We start from the raw sequence: 19,762 nt of genomic DNA, 5'->3' as shown, positions 1-19,762 counted from the left end.
AAACATTACCACTTAATTCCTCACTAGAACAAAAGGCATTAATAACCGTTAGAAAGAAGGGAATTATATATATGTACTAATGCTCCTGCAAAAAACATACCAGGCTAGGGTTCAATAATGACATTAGCAAGTGAAAATGGTAAACTAGAAAGAATTGGCAGAACACATTACATATGCTCCCCCGTCCAAAAGTTTAGTTACTGTTTCCTATTAATCTGGATAAGTATTATCGTATCTTAAGGGCATATATATGTAGATACAGGACATACATGCATGGCATGCTTGATTTGTGACAAAAATTCAATGATTCAAATGAATGAATTAACTATGATAGAGTTAGAAAATAGATTTAAAACGTTACTGTAGGATCGTAAAGGGTCTATCCCACCTCAAAAGCTAGCCAATGGGGTGAGGGGCTCCCCCACTTATATCCTACGTCCATTGCCCCTCCACGACCAATGTGGAATTATTCAACAATCTCCCCCTTCACACATTGGTGTCTCTCAGCACTTCACCGCCCCTTCACCGTATCCGGGCTATCACCAGCCCACGGTCCATCAGGTATACAAGCCGTGCATCCCCGCAGGCACCCTACGGTTCATCAGGCCTTCACACACTGTGTCCATCGGGCTAGAGATGTTAAACTAGCCAGACTCTGATACCACTTGTTAGGTAAATTAGCCAGATAACCGAGAAGCAAATTTAACGTGGAAACCCTTACGGGAAAAAACCACGAGCGTCAACCGGCAATAACCACTATGAGGTGATGATTACAATAGCAGGGAAATACACCGGGCCGTCGCACCCTTCCCGTGCAGCTTACAAGGGATATATATAAGGGGAAATCAAGGAGTCATAATAGGAAAAGACGGATAGAATCCTATTAGGAAACTAATTCTACTCCTACTTCAAGTAGGAAACGGTTAGGAGAAACCTAGTAGGAAACTAGTAATATAATCCAAATACATTACATATAATAATTCGGATCATATATCTATAAAATATTATAAGAAAATCATACATATGGGAGTTTTGTCCAAAAAGTCATACAGAAGAATTAACTATGATTCATCCTCATCGTCGTCGCTCATCCTCCGCAGCTCTACTCTGATTTTCAAGGAGTGACTCTTCCATGCCCGCTGCAAGTATCCCATAAATACTTTCAAAATGTAGCAAATGTAGGCAGGTTTATGTTCACAATGTTTAACTTTTGTGATGTAAAAATATTGTAACTTTGAACTTGTCTGATGTGTTGTCCCAAAAATTTATAGCAGAGCATCGTAGGCGGGCTGCTTAATACGCGCGCCTGTGAAGATGTTCCCACCATCACATGCGAGCGTGTTAAGCAGACCACTTGTAATGTTTCATCTTCGCAGGTGCGGAGGTGCCCCCAATCCAACCCCCACCCCCGGGCCTCCCAGCTGAGCAATCACGGATAGGGGTGGTAATGAGTTAAACCATTTTATATATAAGGGCTGGGTTCAAAATAAGTTAAAAATAAAATATATAAAATTTTAAATTAAAAAATTTTAAGAATTAAATAAGGTATGAAAGAACCCAAACGACTTGGCTCATTAGCACTCCTAATCACAGGTGGTGCCTCCTAACGGCTGCCTAGGATCGTTTTTGGGGGGTGTTGTGAATAATCAAATTTGTTGGGTGTGTTAGGGCTTCGGAAAGCATATATATATAGCCTTTAGGCTTGATTTGACATAGCATTTTTTTTCTTGGATTATTGAGGCAAATTTACTTGATTAACATGGTAAATTAATATTTTAAGATGAACTTCATAAATAGCTTAGAAAAGCGGTCTAAACATTGTAATAGAATATTTTTTCTTTAAAAAAATCATACTTTTAGAAACATGAGCAAATAATCTGCGGGAAATATCTGGGAAAAAGTGAAAAGAATAGGCTCCCGGCCTGTTTCCTAGGACCACCTATGTTCAACCTTTTCTGCAAAAGGGAACATTATATTATTGACTCAGCAGAGTAATTCTCATCCCTGGTTAATGAGAATTTATAGCTGCAGGAATTGTGTAGAACTCCAAACAGAATGCATGCATAGACATATCAAGTATCGAACATTAGTTAATTAGTACAATAGACAGATCAATGGAAAACATTAATTTCAGCAATACTAGAAAGAAACAGTTAATTAATACTATCTCCATTTCATAATATAAGATGTTTGACTTTTTTAGATGCATCGTTCGACCATTCGTCTTATTCAAAAATTTAGTACAAATATAAAAAGTGACAAGTCATGCTTAAATTTTTTTTATAAAATGTAAGTCACAAGCAAAATAAATGATATTTTCATAATTTTTAAATAAAATAAATGGTCAAACATTACAAGTAAAAAGTCAAACATCTTACGTTATGTAACGAAGTGAGTATTTAATAAGTACTCTTTCCGTCCCGGATTAAAAGTGATTTTGACTTTCTGTTTGTAATGTTTAACTAATCGTCTTATTAAAAAAATTAAAAGTATTATTTATTTTGTTTATTATTTTCTTTATTATTAAAAGTAGTTTAAGTATTGCTTATAATTTTTTATATTTGTACTAAATTTTTAATAAGATGAATGATTGTAAGTGAGTAGTCAAAATCCCGTGTACTATGCGACAGAGGTAGGAGTATATGGTCAGGATGGAGATTCAGTGCACAATTGACGACTGACGAGCCGATTAAAATGCATTTGATTATATCCATGTGAAAACGGTAAGTTTGTCAGAGAATATATTTCCATTCTACAGCTACTCGTACTAATTAATGATACATTCAAATATGATACTTTGTGACAAAATGGTTCTGAAAATTTAATTTAACGTGGGGCAGTAGGGACTCGGGCCCCGTTATCCCGTTAAAGCCTTTACAGCCTCATAAAGACCCCCTTAAAAAATTCTGGCAAAAAACAATAGAAAACAGGACTAAAACTTTAACTTGTGCAAAATCCATAATATTATTAGCCAGATCCGCCACTGGTTTTGATCGATCAATACAGGCTTCCGATCGACCTGCAGCTGCGATCTCAGTCTAACCGATGAATGATATGTGCATATATACTTGGCACAAGTATTATATGCTTGCGCTATTAAAGATAGAAGAAAGCAAATCATACTTAGCTAGTTAGCTATCATATAGAATGGCATGAAGAGTTAGCAAAGCAAATTATCTAGAGTACTACGTTGTATATATTGTACTACTAAAGAAGAAGTTGTTCACGCGTACGTATTTTTTCTGTTATGTCAAATTAATTAACAACAGTGAGCATAACCAGTTCATAACACACAACTAATTAAAGCGGTTGCACCTAAATCAATCAATGAATGTCTACACGATATTTATGTTGCTAATTGTGAATTATTACTTGAATTAAAAATGCCATATATATATATATATATATATATATATATATATATATATATATATATATATGCTAGTGTCCAGTACTACGTATCTTATATATAGTGCAGTTATTTGTATAATGAACGGCCAAAACCTACTATTATAATAATAATAATAATAATAATAATCCATATTGTATACCGTGCCTTATTAATTTTTGAAATTATTAGTTAATATATATTAATTCTTGTTCCAGAAAGTAGCATGAATTAATGTTAATTATAAGTTGTCACTATTTAAGTTTAATTTAATTCTCTAAAAACTGAGTATAAATTATGTGGGTTTAGTAACCTTTAGACTAGAAATAGATGGATGTCATAACATGTATGCTATTAAACTACATTATTTTACTATATAGTCCTTGAATTAGTTGCCTTAGATGATTTCAGATGTTTCAAAACTTTAGATCATCCAAAAACCAATATGCTTTTTTTAAAAAAAAGTATATGTACTTTGAACCAAGAACCTAACTATATACACTGCCTTCCTTCAATCATGAGAAGATTCCATCTACTGAGGAGCAGATGAGATTCTTGATGGTTGATTAATTGTATTGAGTAGCAACAACCTAGCTAGGAATCCAACAGTACATGATCGCCATTTCTAAACTTGACAAATTGTGTTGCTCATGCATGTTCGTGATCTCCAGACGAAGCTTCTCAATAATATTAATAAGTATAAAACATACCATGTAGGTTTGATTTGCGTAACAGTCCTTGAATAGAACTAATGATAGTAATTGCTGTTTGGTGATGGTGACAAATCTTGAAAATGATGACACGTAACACAGCTACACAAGACATTTGAGGCTTAAGCAAATACTCTATCCGTTTCATAAAGTAAGATGTTTGACTTTTTTACTTACAATGTTTGATTATTTGTCTTATTTAAAAAACTATGAAAATATCATTTATTTAATTTGCTTGTGACTTCCTTTATTATAGTGGAGTCATATATACACAGCTCCACTGCACCAGAGGTGCTTCTCAATAACCATGACATGCTACCTATATATATGTCTGTAACCTCTTGGGAGTAACAGAGAATAGAATAAAAGAAGCAATAATGAATGTATATGCACTCTTATCCTATACTATCACCAGTACCTTTCACTTGTTCAGGCTTCAAATAGCTTATGAGTACGGGGGGTCTGAATCGTCTATATCACTGTAGGTGTAAACTGTTTATGCGAGAGGAACAAATATACCATGAAGTGCTAGAGTACCAAAGTCGTGCTTAAGTATTTTTTACTCCTGTAGCAAGTAGCAATTATTGTAGCAACTGATCTAATCCTTTCATTTTGATCCACCGGTAAAAAGAATATATTAAATGTACTGCAGAGGATCGCAATCCACTGTGAGCAGGATCTGATCCAACCGCCTTCAGCTAACTGATGAGTATGTGATCGATGCTACAATTAGCCCATCCTTTATGGTTTATATGACCACAAATTTGTTTTAGAGTACTAAGTGTATTTATTGTTATCATCCACTTATTTAGAAATAAATAAAATATTTAAAAATAAAGTTCAAAATAAGTTTAAAGATGTGGTCTAATAAATACCGTAGAAGAATATTTTTGGGAAAAAAAATACTTTTTGAAGCATAAGGTAATCTGTTTCAATAATTAGATAAATAAGTTGAAAAGAGGAGGGCCTATGGCTAATGGATTCTGTGTGGATTATTCTTGCTATGCTTCCAAAATACTAATTTTCCCTAAAAACTTCCTACACCAAACATTTCGAAGATAACTTGCTCCAATTAAGCTATGTGTTAGTTTTACAATATTTGATTCGTCCATAGAAATATCCATCCATAACCCGTCCAAATAACAATTTCAAACAGACAAAGGATATGCTGAAGCACAACCATACAACCCTTTCCATGCTACCAGGATGGATCGGGGCAACCTTCTCTTTACCGACAAATGAAGGAGCAGAGTTTGCGGATTGGTAGATATCGGCTGGAAACTCTTTTCAGACCCTGGTACATGGCAACGATTGACTCCCTCTGCCTTATAGTGTTGGTTCCTATGGAAGGAGCGCAGCGCAATGCACGAATCTTCGAGCACGTCTCTCGCTCAGCCTCGCAGCTGTATTGGGCCGTCGAGGATGAAATCCTGGTCTAGAAAGAAGCTGAAATAAGGGCCTTGTTTAGTTCCCAAATTTTTTTCCAAAAACATCACATTAAATTTTTGGACATCTAAATAAAGTATTAAATATAGATGAACCAAAAAAACTAATTGCACAATTACGAAAGAAATCTTGAGACGAATCTTTTGAGCCTAATTAGTCTATGATTAGCCATAAGTGCTACAGTAGCCAACATGTACTAATGACGGATTAATTAGACTCAAAAGATTCGTCTCCCGGTTTCCAGGCTAGCCGTGAAATTCGTTTTTTCATTCGTGTCCGAAACCCCTTCCGACAACCGGTCAAACATTTGACGTGATACTTCTCCTAAAAATTTTCTCAATCTAAACACCCCCTAAGGCCGCGTTCGTTATCCTCCATAAGTTATCTAACATCTCTCGTTTTCCACGTGCACACTTCCCAAACTGCTAAACGGTGTATTTTTTGCAAAAATTTTCTATAGAAAAGTTGTTTTAAAAAAATCATATTAATCTATTTCTTTAATAATTAATAATTAATTAATCATGTCATAATCTATTACTATGTTTTCCGCGCCAGATAACTAACCCACCCCTCCTACAGCCGAACGCGGCCTAAGTGTAAAATGGGGCACTGCCTCTCCCTTTTCCTCTTTCAGGGGCGCTGGCCACGGCTACTGTCCCTTTTAACAATGTAATGTCGATCATGTAACAACTGTAACACCCTCTTTCTTCTTAATAAAATTTGGATGGCCAAATTCTTCGGCCGTCCCAACAAAAAATTATATTGTACTCCCTCCATTTCGTAATGTAAAATTTTATAGCCTTATCTATATTCATATAAATGTTAATAAATCTAGACATATATATAAATTATATTTATTCATCAATGGATAAATTTAGACAAGGCTAGAAAGTCTTACGATACAAAATGGAGGTAGTACTAGTACATGACTGTTGGCAATATTGTCTCCTCTTGTTTTTCCCATGATTTGACCTATATACCCATGTAAGGGCAATCACAATGTGGTTAAAAAGTATATAGCACTCTAGTAACCAGGTGTAATGTACCACTATGAGAAATGTGGTAATAACTATTCCCCTTTTTTCATATTATAATGTTTTTTAGTTTTGTCTAAATTTATTTGTGTGTTAATGAATTTAGAAACATATATAAAATATATAGATTGATACATTTGATGAATCGAAGTAAGGCTAGAAAGTGTTATAATATGTAACGGATAGTATAATAGATTATTGTTTTACTACCTGCATCAAGCAAATTAATAACAATAGATATACAGTATTTGTGGTACTTTCATGGAAATGGTAGCCAAAAGTCTCTCATCCTACTAAATTTAATTACCACAAGATTGTGGAGATGATGAAAACATGGTGTTGGATGCTCTAGGACCTACTAGTATGTTGCTCATTTATACATTGGGCGTGTCCTAAACATGTATGCAAGTCACGAATCTTATCGTTTGACCAATAGTTGATTACAAGTGTTTACCACCAAGAGAAAATTAAAAACTATTATATTTTATTGTTCGTGGTTTAAAAGATAAAGTTCAAAATTTAAAAAAAAACAACTCCAAAATTAAATTTCTAAGTCCATATTTAAAACCCAAAACCAACCCAATATGCTACAATAGTAAAAGATAAACAATAGTATCGTTAATAGCCCAGTAAATCGTCACACGCTCCAGCTAGCATGCCTTAATTGTCCAGCCAACACGTGAGACCATCGGCTGCCATTTTTGCAAAAAAAACAAAAAAAAACCATTGTTTCCCTGACGGCATATTTAGCCACGGATGAACAAAAATGGCGCGAAATCTGTCCGGCTTCCTTTCTTTGGGTGTCGCGGCAGAGACGGTCGGTGGGTCGGTGGTGGCAACGGCAATGGCAGTGCCAGGCGGGGCACGTTGACCGCGCTCCCTCCCTTTTCTCTCTCCTAGTCGTCGTCGTCTCGCTCTTCTTGGCTCGCGCGCGCGCGCCCATAAATCTGGCGGGAAGGCCGCGCGCCATTTATACGATAGCCCCCTGTTTCTGATTGCCTCCTCCTCCTCCTCTTTCATCCTTTTTTTTTATCGTCTTCGCTTCGATTCTTGGCGTTTCTTCCCTTCCCCCGTGGAGAGATAAGGCCGTGGCGTCATTGCCACCATCACCAATATTCACCACCATCCCTCCTCCACACGAATCGCAGACGCACTTTTCTCCTCGTCTTCCTCCTCTTCATCCTCCGCCCCCTTCTTGCTTCCTGCGTTGCGTTTGTATTCGTAAGGTGAGCGAGCGGCTTCCCTCGCTGCAGTGCATTCTTCTTCCCGTATTTCTCTGTGCTCTGCTCACGTGCGTGCGTGCCGCGGCAGCTAGCTGGCCGGCAATGTCGTCGCCGGACAAGGTGATCGCCAGGACGGGCCGCCTCAGGCAGCGCTACGACAACGAGTACCGCCTCGTCGCTGGGTGGGTACCCCCATCGTCGCCGCCGCCGCGGATGCATCCGTTTCCATTCCATTAATCCATTACCACGCTGCTTGCGTTCTCGACTGTCTGATTTCTTGCCGCCATCTTTTCGCTTTTCTTCTTCTCTGCAGGTGTGTGCCGTACCGGGTGAAGAAAGACGACGAGGGCAACCCTTGCAGCCTCGGCGACGATCCGCAGCAGGTGGAGGTGCTCATGATCTCCACCCCCAACCGCGCCGACATGGTCTTCCCCAAGGTAATCCTTCGTCTCTGCACCACCATCTCTTCAGGCTTTCTTGGACCGAAATCGCTCACGCTTCAGAGTTAAATTCATGGGACGAAATGATTCGAGAGTTTTTTCTTTTCCTTCTTCTTGAACCGAAAAATGATTCCTGATTGATCGATCGATCGATCTGACTCTGTTCTTGTTACAGGGTGGGTGGGAGGACGACGAGGACGTCTACCAGGCGGCGTCGCGCGAGGCCATGGAAGAGGCCGGCGTCAAGGGCATCATCGATGTATTATATTCACTTTCACCATTCCATTTTCCCTCTCTGCACTGCCCTGTCCTTTCTTCTTTTTTCCAGCAGATTGATTTCATATAACTAAAAGTTTTTTTTAACAAAGAATATCTTGAGATACCAAAAAATTTTAATGTAAAATTATGATACCTTAAGATATATTATACCCTAAGATACTAATTTTTACGCTGAAAAATATAATACCTCAAGCTTTACTTTTAAGAATGATAAAAAAATCATTAATTAAGCTCCCTTGTGTTCTTACTGGTGCGGTTGGTTGAACGCTGATTATAGTAAGGCTAATAATATAACCAGCAAATCGGCTGTAAGACTTTTTACATACTTGTTCAGCACACTTATATAATAATTAACTCTTTATCATTAATATATGACCCACTTATCTCTGATAGAGTTTCTTGGTTCTTTGCCGAGTCAGCTGTAAGCTTACAGTCCACTGCTCCTCTTTCTCCTCTGTCCAACATTTAGTCAGGTTAACAACCTGCTATTATACTTGCTGTTAGCGTCCAGAGTAAAAACGCTATGTGCATCCTGAAAAGTCTGCCGGTTGGGATCATGGTCGCGACGCCTTTCTCGGTGTCGTGTTGCGGCGCAAATTTGGAGCCATTTGGTCCAGTTGCCCTGCCGATGAAAGCTCAGCAAACCGTAAACTAGGTTGCATTTTGCGACTCTGATCAGATAGCTCTAAGCAACATGTAGGCATGTAGCAGAAAAGGGCCCCTCATGGGCAGCTCCAGTAATCTGACGATTCTCCAGATAGCGAAAGCGACATGGAAGTTTCTCTATAGCCATTGCACTGGCAAGAACTACACTCTACTAGCACACTATCAATCGATCAGTTGGTGGTTTGCAACTCACACATGAGGAGGAGAGAAAAAAAAGTATGAAACAACAGAAAAGTTTTGATTAACCAACCTAATCAGTATTGCAGAGCACAATTGGGTTGGGGGATTAAACATATCATTACCCACCAATTTTATAAGGTGATACTCTGAAATCATTGTGATTTTCTAGTTGTGGGGAAGATCTCGGCAATTTGAAATCATTGGGATGGAAGTAAAGCTCTTCTTCCATACTTGGTTTGCCGGCTTGTTTCATCATCAGAGAAAAATAGTTTCTCATTCAGATCGGAGTCAAGAGGCCGCAATTTTTATTTATCTCTGGTGCATACATGTCCCCAACCACTATGCATGTGGTGTGTTTCCTACTTGCCCCCCGACACTGCCATCGCCAGTCTGATCAGTGCATCTCCTACGTAGGTGATGCATTCATGTCAGCATGTTGCTGTTAGTACTCTGTACTGTACAGCGTTCTTTGTTCACTTGGTGCATCATTTCGCACCATTCAATTCGGAGGCAACTTGCAAATGCTGATAGGAACGGCTGCTGAGTTGCACGCTGCAAAATTGTGACAGCAATTGGGACAATTCAGTGTGTTGCGTGAATTCGGCAGAGATATGCGATTCGTTTCATTGACAACTGGGTGCTTGACATTTCCTGTGTGTGTTGTGTTGCAGAGGACAACCTTGGGACACTGGGTGTTCAAGAGCAAGAGCAGCCAGAACAGCAGCAGCCCCAGGGGAGCCTGCAAGGGCTACATCTTCGCCATGGAGGTCACTGAGGAGCTCGAGTCATGGCCGGAGCAGGCGACCCATGGCCGCCGATGGGTGAGCCACTGTCCACCGTACAACGAAACCGAAGTTTTCACCATTGTCATCAAGCTGTCAATGGAAGCTCTGCATCTCAGAATTCAGAAAAAACTAACCCAGCTACTGTCGCTGCTCATGGTGATCACCGTGTACAGGTCTCTCCCGGTGAAGCCTACCAACTCTGTCGGTACGACTGGATGCGGGAGGCGCTCACCGCGCTGCTGGAGCGGCTGTCGATGATCGAGCCGGTGGCGTCTGCGCAGGAGCTGACTGATCAGAGTACTAGCATGTACAGGATGCTGCAGGCATCATCTGATAGCGCAGTAGCGCTGTGTTGATTGCTTAATCTGCTGCTGCTGCTGCTGTGGATAACTGATGAACACAGACATGCAAACTGAAGTAGTTAGCTGTCAACCCTCCATCGACTGCAGACATGCATGGCTGCCAGGAAATTCAGGGTCTCTCTAATCACTTTTTATTAGCAGGTTCATTTTTTTTTTTTTGATTTCTGAATCAGGTAGTGATGAGTCTGTGATTACCTGCAGTTGTTGCCCAGCTGGTTGGTGACAACTGCACATTCGCTTTTAAGATTCTGTGACCTGAGCCCCCTCAGTTGCAGGCACTTCCATCCACAAATTTGGTATTGGTTGGCCCCGAGGTTAAGGCAAACAGCTGTTTAATAGGTCATTTAAGCTTAACCCTCTTTGGATTGCAATATCTCCTATGTAATTCTTCTGTGTAATATTAATAAAATTAGTAAGATGCATAACTTGTCCGTTCATGTGTTTTGTATGTGTCTTCAGTATTCTTACATGGATTTTTCTGGAGAGATGAACCGTTTTGAACAGCCTTGATGTTACTCCCTCAGGTCACAAAAGAATCCCCAATAAATGGTCATCAAATTTTACTTTTGGTAAAACAAACAATGGTGATGTAATTAAATAGGCAGCTTAAAAGGACGAAAACTTGTACTACTACAAGAAGTTAGCGGGTGACAATTCCTGACTCTATTGCTCGTACCAGTCTGCATCTGCAGTGGTTGAATTGGTTAATCAAATATGACTCTGCAATATGATATAATGTTTATATACTTAACAAAAGAAACCTCATTCAAAGATATTATATTGACATAGTCAAAAAGGTGTGCCTGAAAATTTAGAGTCCAAAGGGGAAAAAAAAAGAAGCAACGGGCATCGAGTCTATAGTTGATTCCTTTCTGACAATTTGTTGGGCTGGGCCATTATTTTCAACTAATCACTTGCACTTCCAGTTCCAGGTCTACTCCAACTGGGCTAAGGGTTGCCAGCCTCGTTATCTACTAAGCCCAATAGTCATTGCAGATTATTCAGCCCATGCATGTTTGTTATCACCTAAGTCCATGTGTTCAGTCTAGCTTTTCAGCGAAGCTGCCCATTCCTATATATCTTAAGCTGTGTTTGAGATCAGTGCGGTGGAAAAACGGAATTGGGGTGTCGGAAAACGATTAATTGGAATACGGAAGATTAATCGTAATTATGAGAAAATTTAATGTTTGTATTAACATGTATGTATTGGTATTACTAAATGTTTTGGAGATATTTAAATGTTCAAGATTGTATAAAATGGATGTGGATATACCATTATTAATTTGAGCAACCACAAAATGAACCAGGATGAGTGTGGGGCTATAATTCCACTCCAAATAATATTATGTTTAGTTTATTTTTCATAGATAAAACATCAAAAAACTTAGTTACTAATATAAAATAGTAGTAAACATAGTTACAAATATAATATAATTAATTAGTTGCCAATAATTTAAATTCCCAACGTAGCAAAAAATGTATTCAGTCTAGATAGACTAGTTACCGTGGGGTGGACTTTCCTAATTATATAGATTATGCAAATATTGAACAGAAAATCAGATAATTGATTGCCAAATACGAAAATTTAATGTTTATTAGCGGCCAAGTTGGATGTTTTCCACGACATTGTTTGAGATAATGAGAAGATGAATATCTTCTAATTTTTGTGATAGTTATTTAATGGTTTAGACAATGGAATTAACTACTACAAAGTTAAAAATTTACTTAAGATGATAAGCTTCTATATAGAAACTTTTTGCAAAATGACACAACATTTAGCAATTCGGTAAGCATGCACGCAATAGTCGAAGAAAAAGGTGAGAAATATTTGGGAGAACGCAAATAAATGAATTATGCAGACTTTAGCTTAGTTTAATTACTGAGGCCGTGTTCGGTAGAAGGTGTGGAGTGGGTTAGTTATCTGACGCGAAAAACGTAGTAATAGATTAGTATATGATTAATTAATTATTAAATATTTAAAAATATAAAATAGATTAATATGATTTTTAAAATAACTTTTCTATAGAATTTTTTTGCAAAAAATACACCGTTTAGTAGTTCGGGAAACGTATGCGTGGAAAACGAGAGGGTTTAGATAACTTATCCCCCGGCCGAACGCGGCCTGAAAAGTATATGACACCTATGTGATAAGCTTTGATATGAAGTAGGTCTTTTTTTCAGTTAAACGTCCCAATTTCCTATTTAAATTTAAGATAATTGAAAAAAAATCCTTACAGGTACTTATAAATTAGGTAATGTTGATTTCTTGATAGGGTATCGACTGTGGACCAGCAAAACCAAGAACCAGATGAGAAATCTCACAGATGGTAGATCCTAAATCATGTAGGCTGCTTGCTACAAGATGGACATGTTAGCTCGAAAGGAGATGGAGTTTGGCCTCACCGATCCATTTTAGTCCATAGTCCACATGTTTGTGTGGCCACCTAGCTAGCATGGAGGCAATTAACATTGGTAATGAACCCCTAAACCATAATCCATATGTAGGTTACTATACCTTTGTGTTTGATTCTTCGGCATGTAATGCTTCTAGCCAGGGTGCAAATGGGGATTTTTTTTCCTTGTGGTGTATATCTCTATCTTGTCCAATTTGTGGTTTTAAGAAAATATACATCTCTACATATACATCTTTCCACCCATATGTTTTTATTTATACTTATGTTTATAATTAAAAATTTAAACTTTTAGCCTTAAATTTAAAAAGTTGATTTTGAGTGTTTTTGTCGCAGTTTACTTTTCAATATTTACCTTTAAATCGTTAGGAACATGTATATCGTTTCGTTTTTTCCCTAAATAACCAATCGGTGACCTTGCTAATAGAGCCTGCCTCTGTCACGCCAGTTGCTATGAACTTGTGCAATTATTTATATCCGAACTGATGTTGTTGTAGTAGTTACCAGTTTCTGCTTTTAGCAACTCCATCCAGGTGAGTTTTTTTTAAGAAGGGTATTTTTATCCGGCCTCTATATCCACTCAGATATATATAGCCATTTTTTTATTTTAGAAACTCTGAAAACTTAGTCCAAGTTGGGGATCCATTTTTTTATTTTAGAAACTCTGGAAACTTAGTCCAAGTTGGGGATCTAGCCTCTCAAATACCCAATATGAAATTCATGCTACTATGGAGATTTGAACCTAGGACCTTAGGCGTTACTCAGGTCACTGTAACCACTAGGCTAAATGCCCTTTCATAAAAGAGCCGTCATCCAGGTGAGTTTAGGTGAGAGAATGGATTTGAGGTTTTACAGGTGTTGCTTTGAGCCTTTGATACCATCTCAGTTGTGGATTTGGTGAGGAAGAAAATTTAATCCCTTCCCTCCTCACAACGAACCAAATCGTTGGCGCTCGGTGTCAGTTTCCGTCGGAGGAAGCTTCAGTGTTGGAAAATCAAAAGGTTATTAGAAGGGACAATTACAAATTTAGCACTGGTTTGAAATATTATTATAAAATTACTACTAGAAAATTACAAAAATACCACTAGAACTATCATTAAAGTGGCATCCGTGCAATTTAGAAAAAAACGAGTGACAAATTTGCAAATGCCTCTTATTAGAATTAACGAGCTAGCATCTTGTATATGACAGTTGAAAATAATCAGCTTATTAGAGTATGTTTCCATGTGAGTTCTCTGGTATTTACAGTGATGAGAGGGGAGAGCATACTTCTGACTTGTATTATTTTAAAAAAATGAATGTTAAAAAAAAGTAACCTTTTGGGAACTTGTTACCCCATGTTTTAGAGATTTATTTCTCACAGAGAACGACATGCCTCCGGGCGCATACTAGTTAACAATGAAAAATAATTAACTTTTTACCACTCTTACGTTGGTGATAATGAAACATACTAGTTAATAATGAGGCATATTTTTATTTGAGAGCTAGTCATATCAACCCAGTTTTGCCGTGAGGGGCAGCATTCTAGGTTTCTTTATAAGAAGATTAAAGTCCGAGTAAGTTTTTCACATATGATTTGGCGCCAAATAATAATAATAATCGGTAACAACAATAATAACCATTAAGCCAGAGAAGTTCTTAGATTCAAATTATGCTTGGAGTTTGGGAGATAAATTCAAGCCAAACGATAACGAAAGCTACTGTTGTCTGACATTTGGTTTTGCATTTTGAATAAAATCACAAAACATATGGTTTTCAGTTATTTATGTCGAATATCTTATGTTTTTCTAAATTCAGTTTAAAGTAATTAACTAAGATTCATAGGATGATTCTTTTTTAAGAGAAGAGAGGATGAGAAAGCATTAACTTTTGCTCATTGCCATATCAATAAGATCATATATAAGTAGCCCAGATCTCCATTAGAAAGACTAACTACTTCTCAAAAATCTGGACCATGCCTCCATCCAAGTTTTGTGACGGTTTTTTGGGTCCTATTCCAAAGGAATCCATATTGTTTTATCCATTCTGTTGGTACTTCTATGATTCTTCTCCAGCTGAGAGACAGAGTTGTAAGCCTGTAAAACAGATTAACACAATCTCTCAGAATAAAAAAGGAACTAAAACAATTTATTCGCCACAACAAGTGCGATGAAAATAGTATCCCTTTCTCAAAAAAAAGAAGACAATATCTTCTAAGGTACTACTGAATAGCTTTTCCAGTAAGATCCTACATTTATGCATAGATCTTAGTTACTTTTTTTTCAGATAGAGTGGGTATCATATGGTACTTAGCAAAAAAAGATATAATGCTCTCAAAATATCCTAATGTGTACAATGAACCAAAATGATTAGCTTGCTTTGTGATGAAAAGCTTGAGCTTTCACTTGATCCATGCATATAAAACCTGGATCCAACAAGACTACAAAGAGGAAGGGGCATCTAAAAGCAAAGGAAGGCACATGCCAATCATTTTCCTGAGCCCAACTAATCATGTGAAGGTACATGTGCCTTTGGGCTCATATAGTAGCAAGTTAAGAACGGGTACAATAGCAAGCTATAAGCCAGCTACAAACATATTTAAAAGAGATAGGAGATGAGAGAGAAGGGCAGTAAGCTACTAATTTGTAGCCAACTGCAGCACGGGCTCCAAGACGCAGTGTGTGTATATTATGTGGGTCCACGTATTAATGTTTTGTAGCCAGCTGTAGTACGGGCTATTAGATTGACTATAGATGAATTGAAGCTAGTAGTTGGCTATACTATTGAACTTGCTCTAAATCCTATCATGTATGCATCTTATATTCTTATTATGATCAGTTCCCCATTAATCTATCATAAAGTACACCTCCTCTTCTCATCATTAGAAGGTTCGTTTGCATCAGGGGGCAATCATAAGAACTCTTTAAAAGTGATTGGGAGATGGCGATGTCGATCACTCTTAATGACCTTTCAACGAACACGCGCACTTTCAATCGATTTGATGCGCACAAACTTAGATTTTGTTTCAATTCAATACTTTGAGGCAGAGCTTAGGGATGCTCCTCCATCACCCATCATGTGTGTGTGACGTGTTAGATGTCAGTTAGATTATTGTCAAGACTTTCTTATGTATATTTTTAGGCTAAGATGGATCATGTATACATTCTTAGTTTTGGATCATGGTGACCTAAGCTTCTTTTTTTTTTCTTTGTTTTTTTACATGAATGAGAGCTATAGAATTTTTCACCCTTATTTTTTCTCTTCTGCTTATGCTTATAAGCCAAAATTCAAAATTTTAGCCTTAAATTTAGAGTTGATTTGGGGGTCATCATGGTTTACTTTTCAGCCATGGTCATTAAGAACACGTATATAAAATTTCTATTCACAAATTATTTTTTATTTGCAAATATATTGTTTCCCTTTTTCTTAAAAAAACAAACAATCACCCTTGTGAAGAAGGAGATAGGTGGTAGAATAACGTTGTTTAAGTGAGCCATCTTTCACATTTATATAACAAAAATATAGGCTTGGTTAAACTTTTTTATTGTAGACTACAAATTTCATAATCAGTAAGGATTCAATAGTTTGAACTCTACCAAACATGGCCAATCTAGTGTTGTAATTTAAGCAATTAAAAAAGTTGAGATTTTTTAGGTACAGGAGTAGGTGCCATATTTTTTTATGTAAATTTTTGTTATCACTATGCATACTCCTTTATAGGTGTGAGCTATAAGAGATATAACAAATTATCATTAGAAAAATAATATGGTACGTTCTCATGGATTGTTAAAAAATTCTAAAAATTATATTCATATCATGGCTTTGATAGGTGAACAACGGCTGATGAACTATAGAAAAATAAATGAAGCAACCAAAGATATTTTATTTGTATTGCTGGCAGTTTAAAGCCAAGGCTAAAAATAGATTACTACAAATGAACACACAAATATATCGGTAGCACCTAACAAGACAACGAGGAGACGATGGCTGCCATTTTGGCTTTTGGTGGGAAAGTTAAATGCCATATTTTAAAAAAATAATTTATAAATAAAAAAATTATATGTGTGTTCTTAGTGATTTAAAAGACAATGCTAAAAATAAGGTATTGTGAAAAACTTTAAAATCAACTTTAAATATAAGATCAAAAATTTAAATTTTAGCTTATAAGCATTAAATAAAGATGTGAGAGATATCCTTCCTCATGCAAAGTCTCCTGCAACCACAGTTATCTCGCTTCCATGTATTTGTGTGTGTGTGTGTGGAGGGGGGGGGCTAAAATTTTGTCAAATGAGTATTGATTCAATAGTTCTTGACCCTATATATTTATGAGATGGATAGTGTTGCGTAAACAAGGTCTTTCCTTGTTATATGTTGGGATTAGAGATGCATTAGGACTCAAGAAACCCTAGGCTGTAAACAATGAAACATAAGAAGAGCCAAATTGGATTTGGACAAGGAGCCTGCTGATCAAAATCGGTCGATGACCTACAATCAGTCCACCGTGGGATCCCTGGCTGCAGAGTGGATTTACCATCACCCGATCTATGCTATTGAAACCCCCTTAGTCTTCCCAACAAAATTTCTAGTATTACTGAAGAGAGAAAATGGCTGGAAACAATTCTTTTTCGTCTAGCTCTTCCTAATATTTTTCTGGATTCATCACTGTCTGGCTAGACTGTGGTTTGAACTCTGGTCTATGACTTTAATCGTTTTCCAAATATATTTCCAGTACTAAATTTGTAGCAGCAAAGTCAGTTGTTAAGTGGTGTGTCCGAACAAATTGCAATTTGGGACTGAAATACTACAAATCTAAGAGTTAGTTTGTGCGTTACAGGAACAGTACAGTCCAAAATGACCTTTATTAAAAAAAAACAGAGAGAATCCAATGGCCTGTTAAGGAGACATGTTAGCCTTCCATACATCCACCCAAGATTTGAAGTTGAAGAGAGAAGGCCCAGTTCATTTACTGACCATCCAGATAGCTAGCTTTAGTTAGTGCTAGGCATCATTATTGTATTATCTAATATCTACTGATCACTTCACTTGATCTCCTAAGCATGATCTAAATCATGTACCATATAAATGAATAGAAAAAAATGTGTAGCTAGACCACACTACACACTGTGATCTTCTCTAGCTAATCTGGTCAATCAAAGGCAGGAAAACAATAATCACGTCAGGTATTTAAGGAGGCATGTGAAGTAGTAAGATTTTTGCATTAGGACCAGACCAGTATATATATTTTCATGCCGTTGTTGCCCCCTACAAACTTTGACCATGACTTGGGGTCTTGGACAGTGAAATCAAGGCATCAGCAAGAGAGAACACATGACAGGGATGCTATACTCTTTGCAACTTGTCATTAGAATAAACAGAAACCACAGTTTGGTCGGTTTGGATCTTGCTGTGCCACATTTTGCAACCAACATATGTGAAAATTAATATGTCCCAGAAGTTGCATATTATAAGCCAGAATCTTGTAGTTTATTGTTCATCATTTATACTTCTGCTGTGTACATGATTCCTATTTTGACCAGCTGATATATGCTCCCCTTGTCTTCTTCATTTTGAATTATTTATAGATCCTAATAGCTAGGTATAACATGAATGTAATAGAAATTTATGGGGGAAGATGGCAGTATTTTTTTTTGTCGAATAATAAGCTTAATATTCTGTAGCTTGGACCAGAAAACCCTGAACCTTAGTGGATTCTCTGTGTTGATTTTATAGGCCGACCAGACTTGAAGACTCACCCTTTGTAAGTTTTGTTTTACTAATAATTAGTCCAAAAGTGATTGTATTTTGAAACTTTTTTAGAAAAAAAAAAGTGCACTAGTGGACTCATATTTAAAAACATTTCCTCTACTGTCATCACTCTGTTATTGCCAGCAATAACCTAGAAGGAACTGATCCAAGTTCGATTTTGAGGATCTCTCGTCAAGCCAGATCATGACAAATAAGGGAAATTTGTAACCGTGTCATTATAATTTTGGGCAGCATATATGTTTTATCTTCGTTTTGCAGGATTTGAATTTGGAGTGTTAGAAATAGATCAGCACATGGCCTTCCCATCAAAATTATTCATTCTCTGCAGTGTTTATTGTATAGATTGCAAGACTAGAAAGATTATTCCAAACTCATTAATTAATTACATAATGGTTGTAGGATTCTAACCTATCTTTGCTATACATAACACATCATTGTTTTAGAAGTTGTACTTCTGCGTGTGTGGACGGTGCAAACCTAACAAAACTCCAGGCTCCACTTGAACTGCTTTGATCGATCAGCAGTCTGCAACACTCCAAGAAAATGTAATCTAGCATGAGAGATATGCAGGTCAGACATACGAGGAGAGGAAGTTTTATTAGTTAATACTCCTTCCATCTCAAAATAAGCGTTATTTCTACGACTCAGACCATTGTCTTAAAGCAAAGTTATTTCTGCTTCTACCTTCTCACTTTAATCCATCACAATCATTATCAAGTTACTTTCTTCGACGAACTTCTTGATTTTCTCCGTCTATTATATTTTCTCAATATACATATTTTTTAATACTCATACAAACATCTTTAGAAATAGTTATGTTTTAGGACGGAGAGAGTACTTAACCGACTTATAACTCCATGGAAATCTGGTTTAAGAATAATAAGGTTAGTATGATTGGTTAATTAGATTCATGCCATTATAAATTTGCAAGTTTTGAAATATACCATTACAATTCGATTAATTGTAAGGATGCCATTATAATTTCAGAACTATTAGAAATATGCCACTCCATACCCTTTCGGTGTATTTTTTGGACCATATTGTCCATCTATTGTTTACTGTGACTTTGGCATGTGCAAAGGGTAATTTGGTC

General features: G+C 37.0%; 1 protein-coding gene across 2 annotated transcripts; it reads left to right on the top strand.

Annotated features, from left to right (window-relative positions):
- The first annotated feature begins 7,485 nt into the window (after positions 1-7,485).
- LOC102703277 (nudix hydrolase 12, mitochondrial-like) lies at positions 7,486-10,957 on the top strand. 2 transcript variants are annotated; one of them, XM_040520847.1, is made up of 6 exons: positions 7,486-7,804; positions 7,890-7,983; positions 8,115-8,238; positions 8,417-8,500; positions 10,038-10,187; positions 10,325-10,957. In XM_040520847.1, exons 2-6 carry the CDS (start codon positions 7,904-7,906, stop codon positions 10,505-10,507), a joined length of 621 nt encoding a protein of 206 aa, XP_040376781.1. In that variant the 5' UTR covers positions 7,486-7,804; positions 7,890-7,903; the 3' UTR covers positions 10,508-10,957. The 2 variants fall into 2 exon arrangements, with proteins under 2 accessions (XP_040376781.1, XP_015688984.1); XM_015833498.2 differs by having other exon boundaries at positions 10,038-10,510.
- The last annotated feature ends 8,805 nt before the right edge of the window (positions 10,958-19,762 follow it).

Source organism: Oryza brachyantha, chromosome 2 (genome assembly GCF_000231095.2).
Source record: "Oryza brachyantha chromosome 2, ObraRS2, whole genome shotgun sequence".
In the NCBI taxonomy this organism is placed as follows: Eukaryota; Viridiplantae; Streptophyta; class Magnoliopsida; order Poales; family Poaceae; genus Oryza; species Oryza brachyantha.
The sequence above is the reverse complement of the archived record's forward strand: the minus strand, read 5'-3'. Positions and strand labels throughout refer to the sequence as shown.

Excerpts from the sequence above, each read along its gene's own strand:
- LOC102703277 (XM_015833498.2), top strand. The coding sequence starts at position 7,904 with ATGTCGTCGCCGGACAAGGTGATCGCCAGGACGGGCCGCCTCAGGCAG. Across the intron at positions 8,239-8,416 it reads CCGACATGGTCTTCCCCAAG|GGTGGGTGGGAGGACGACGA; the intron begins GTAATCCTTCGT and ends TTCTTGTTACAG. Across the intron at positions 8,501-10,037 it reads GCGTCAAGGGCATCATCGAT|AGGACAACCTTGGGACACTG; the intron begins GTATTATATTCA and ends GTTGTGTTGCAG.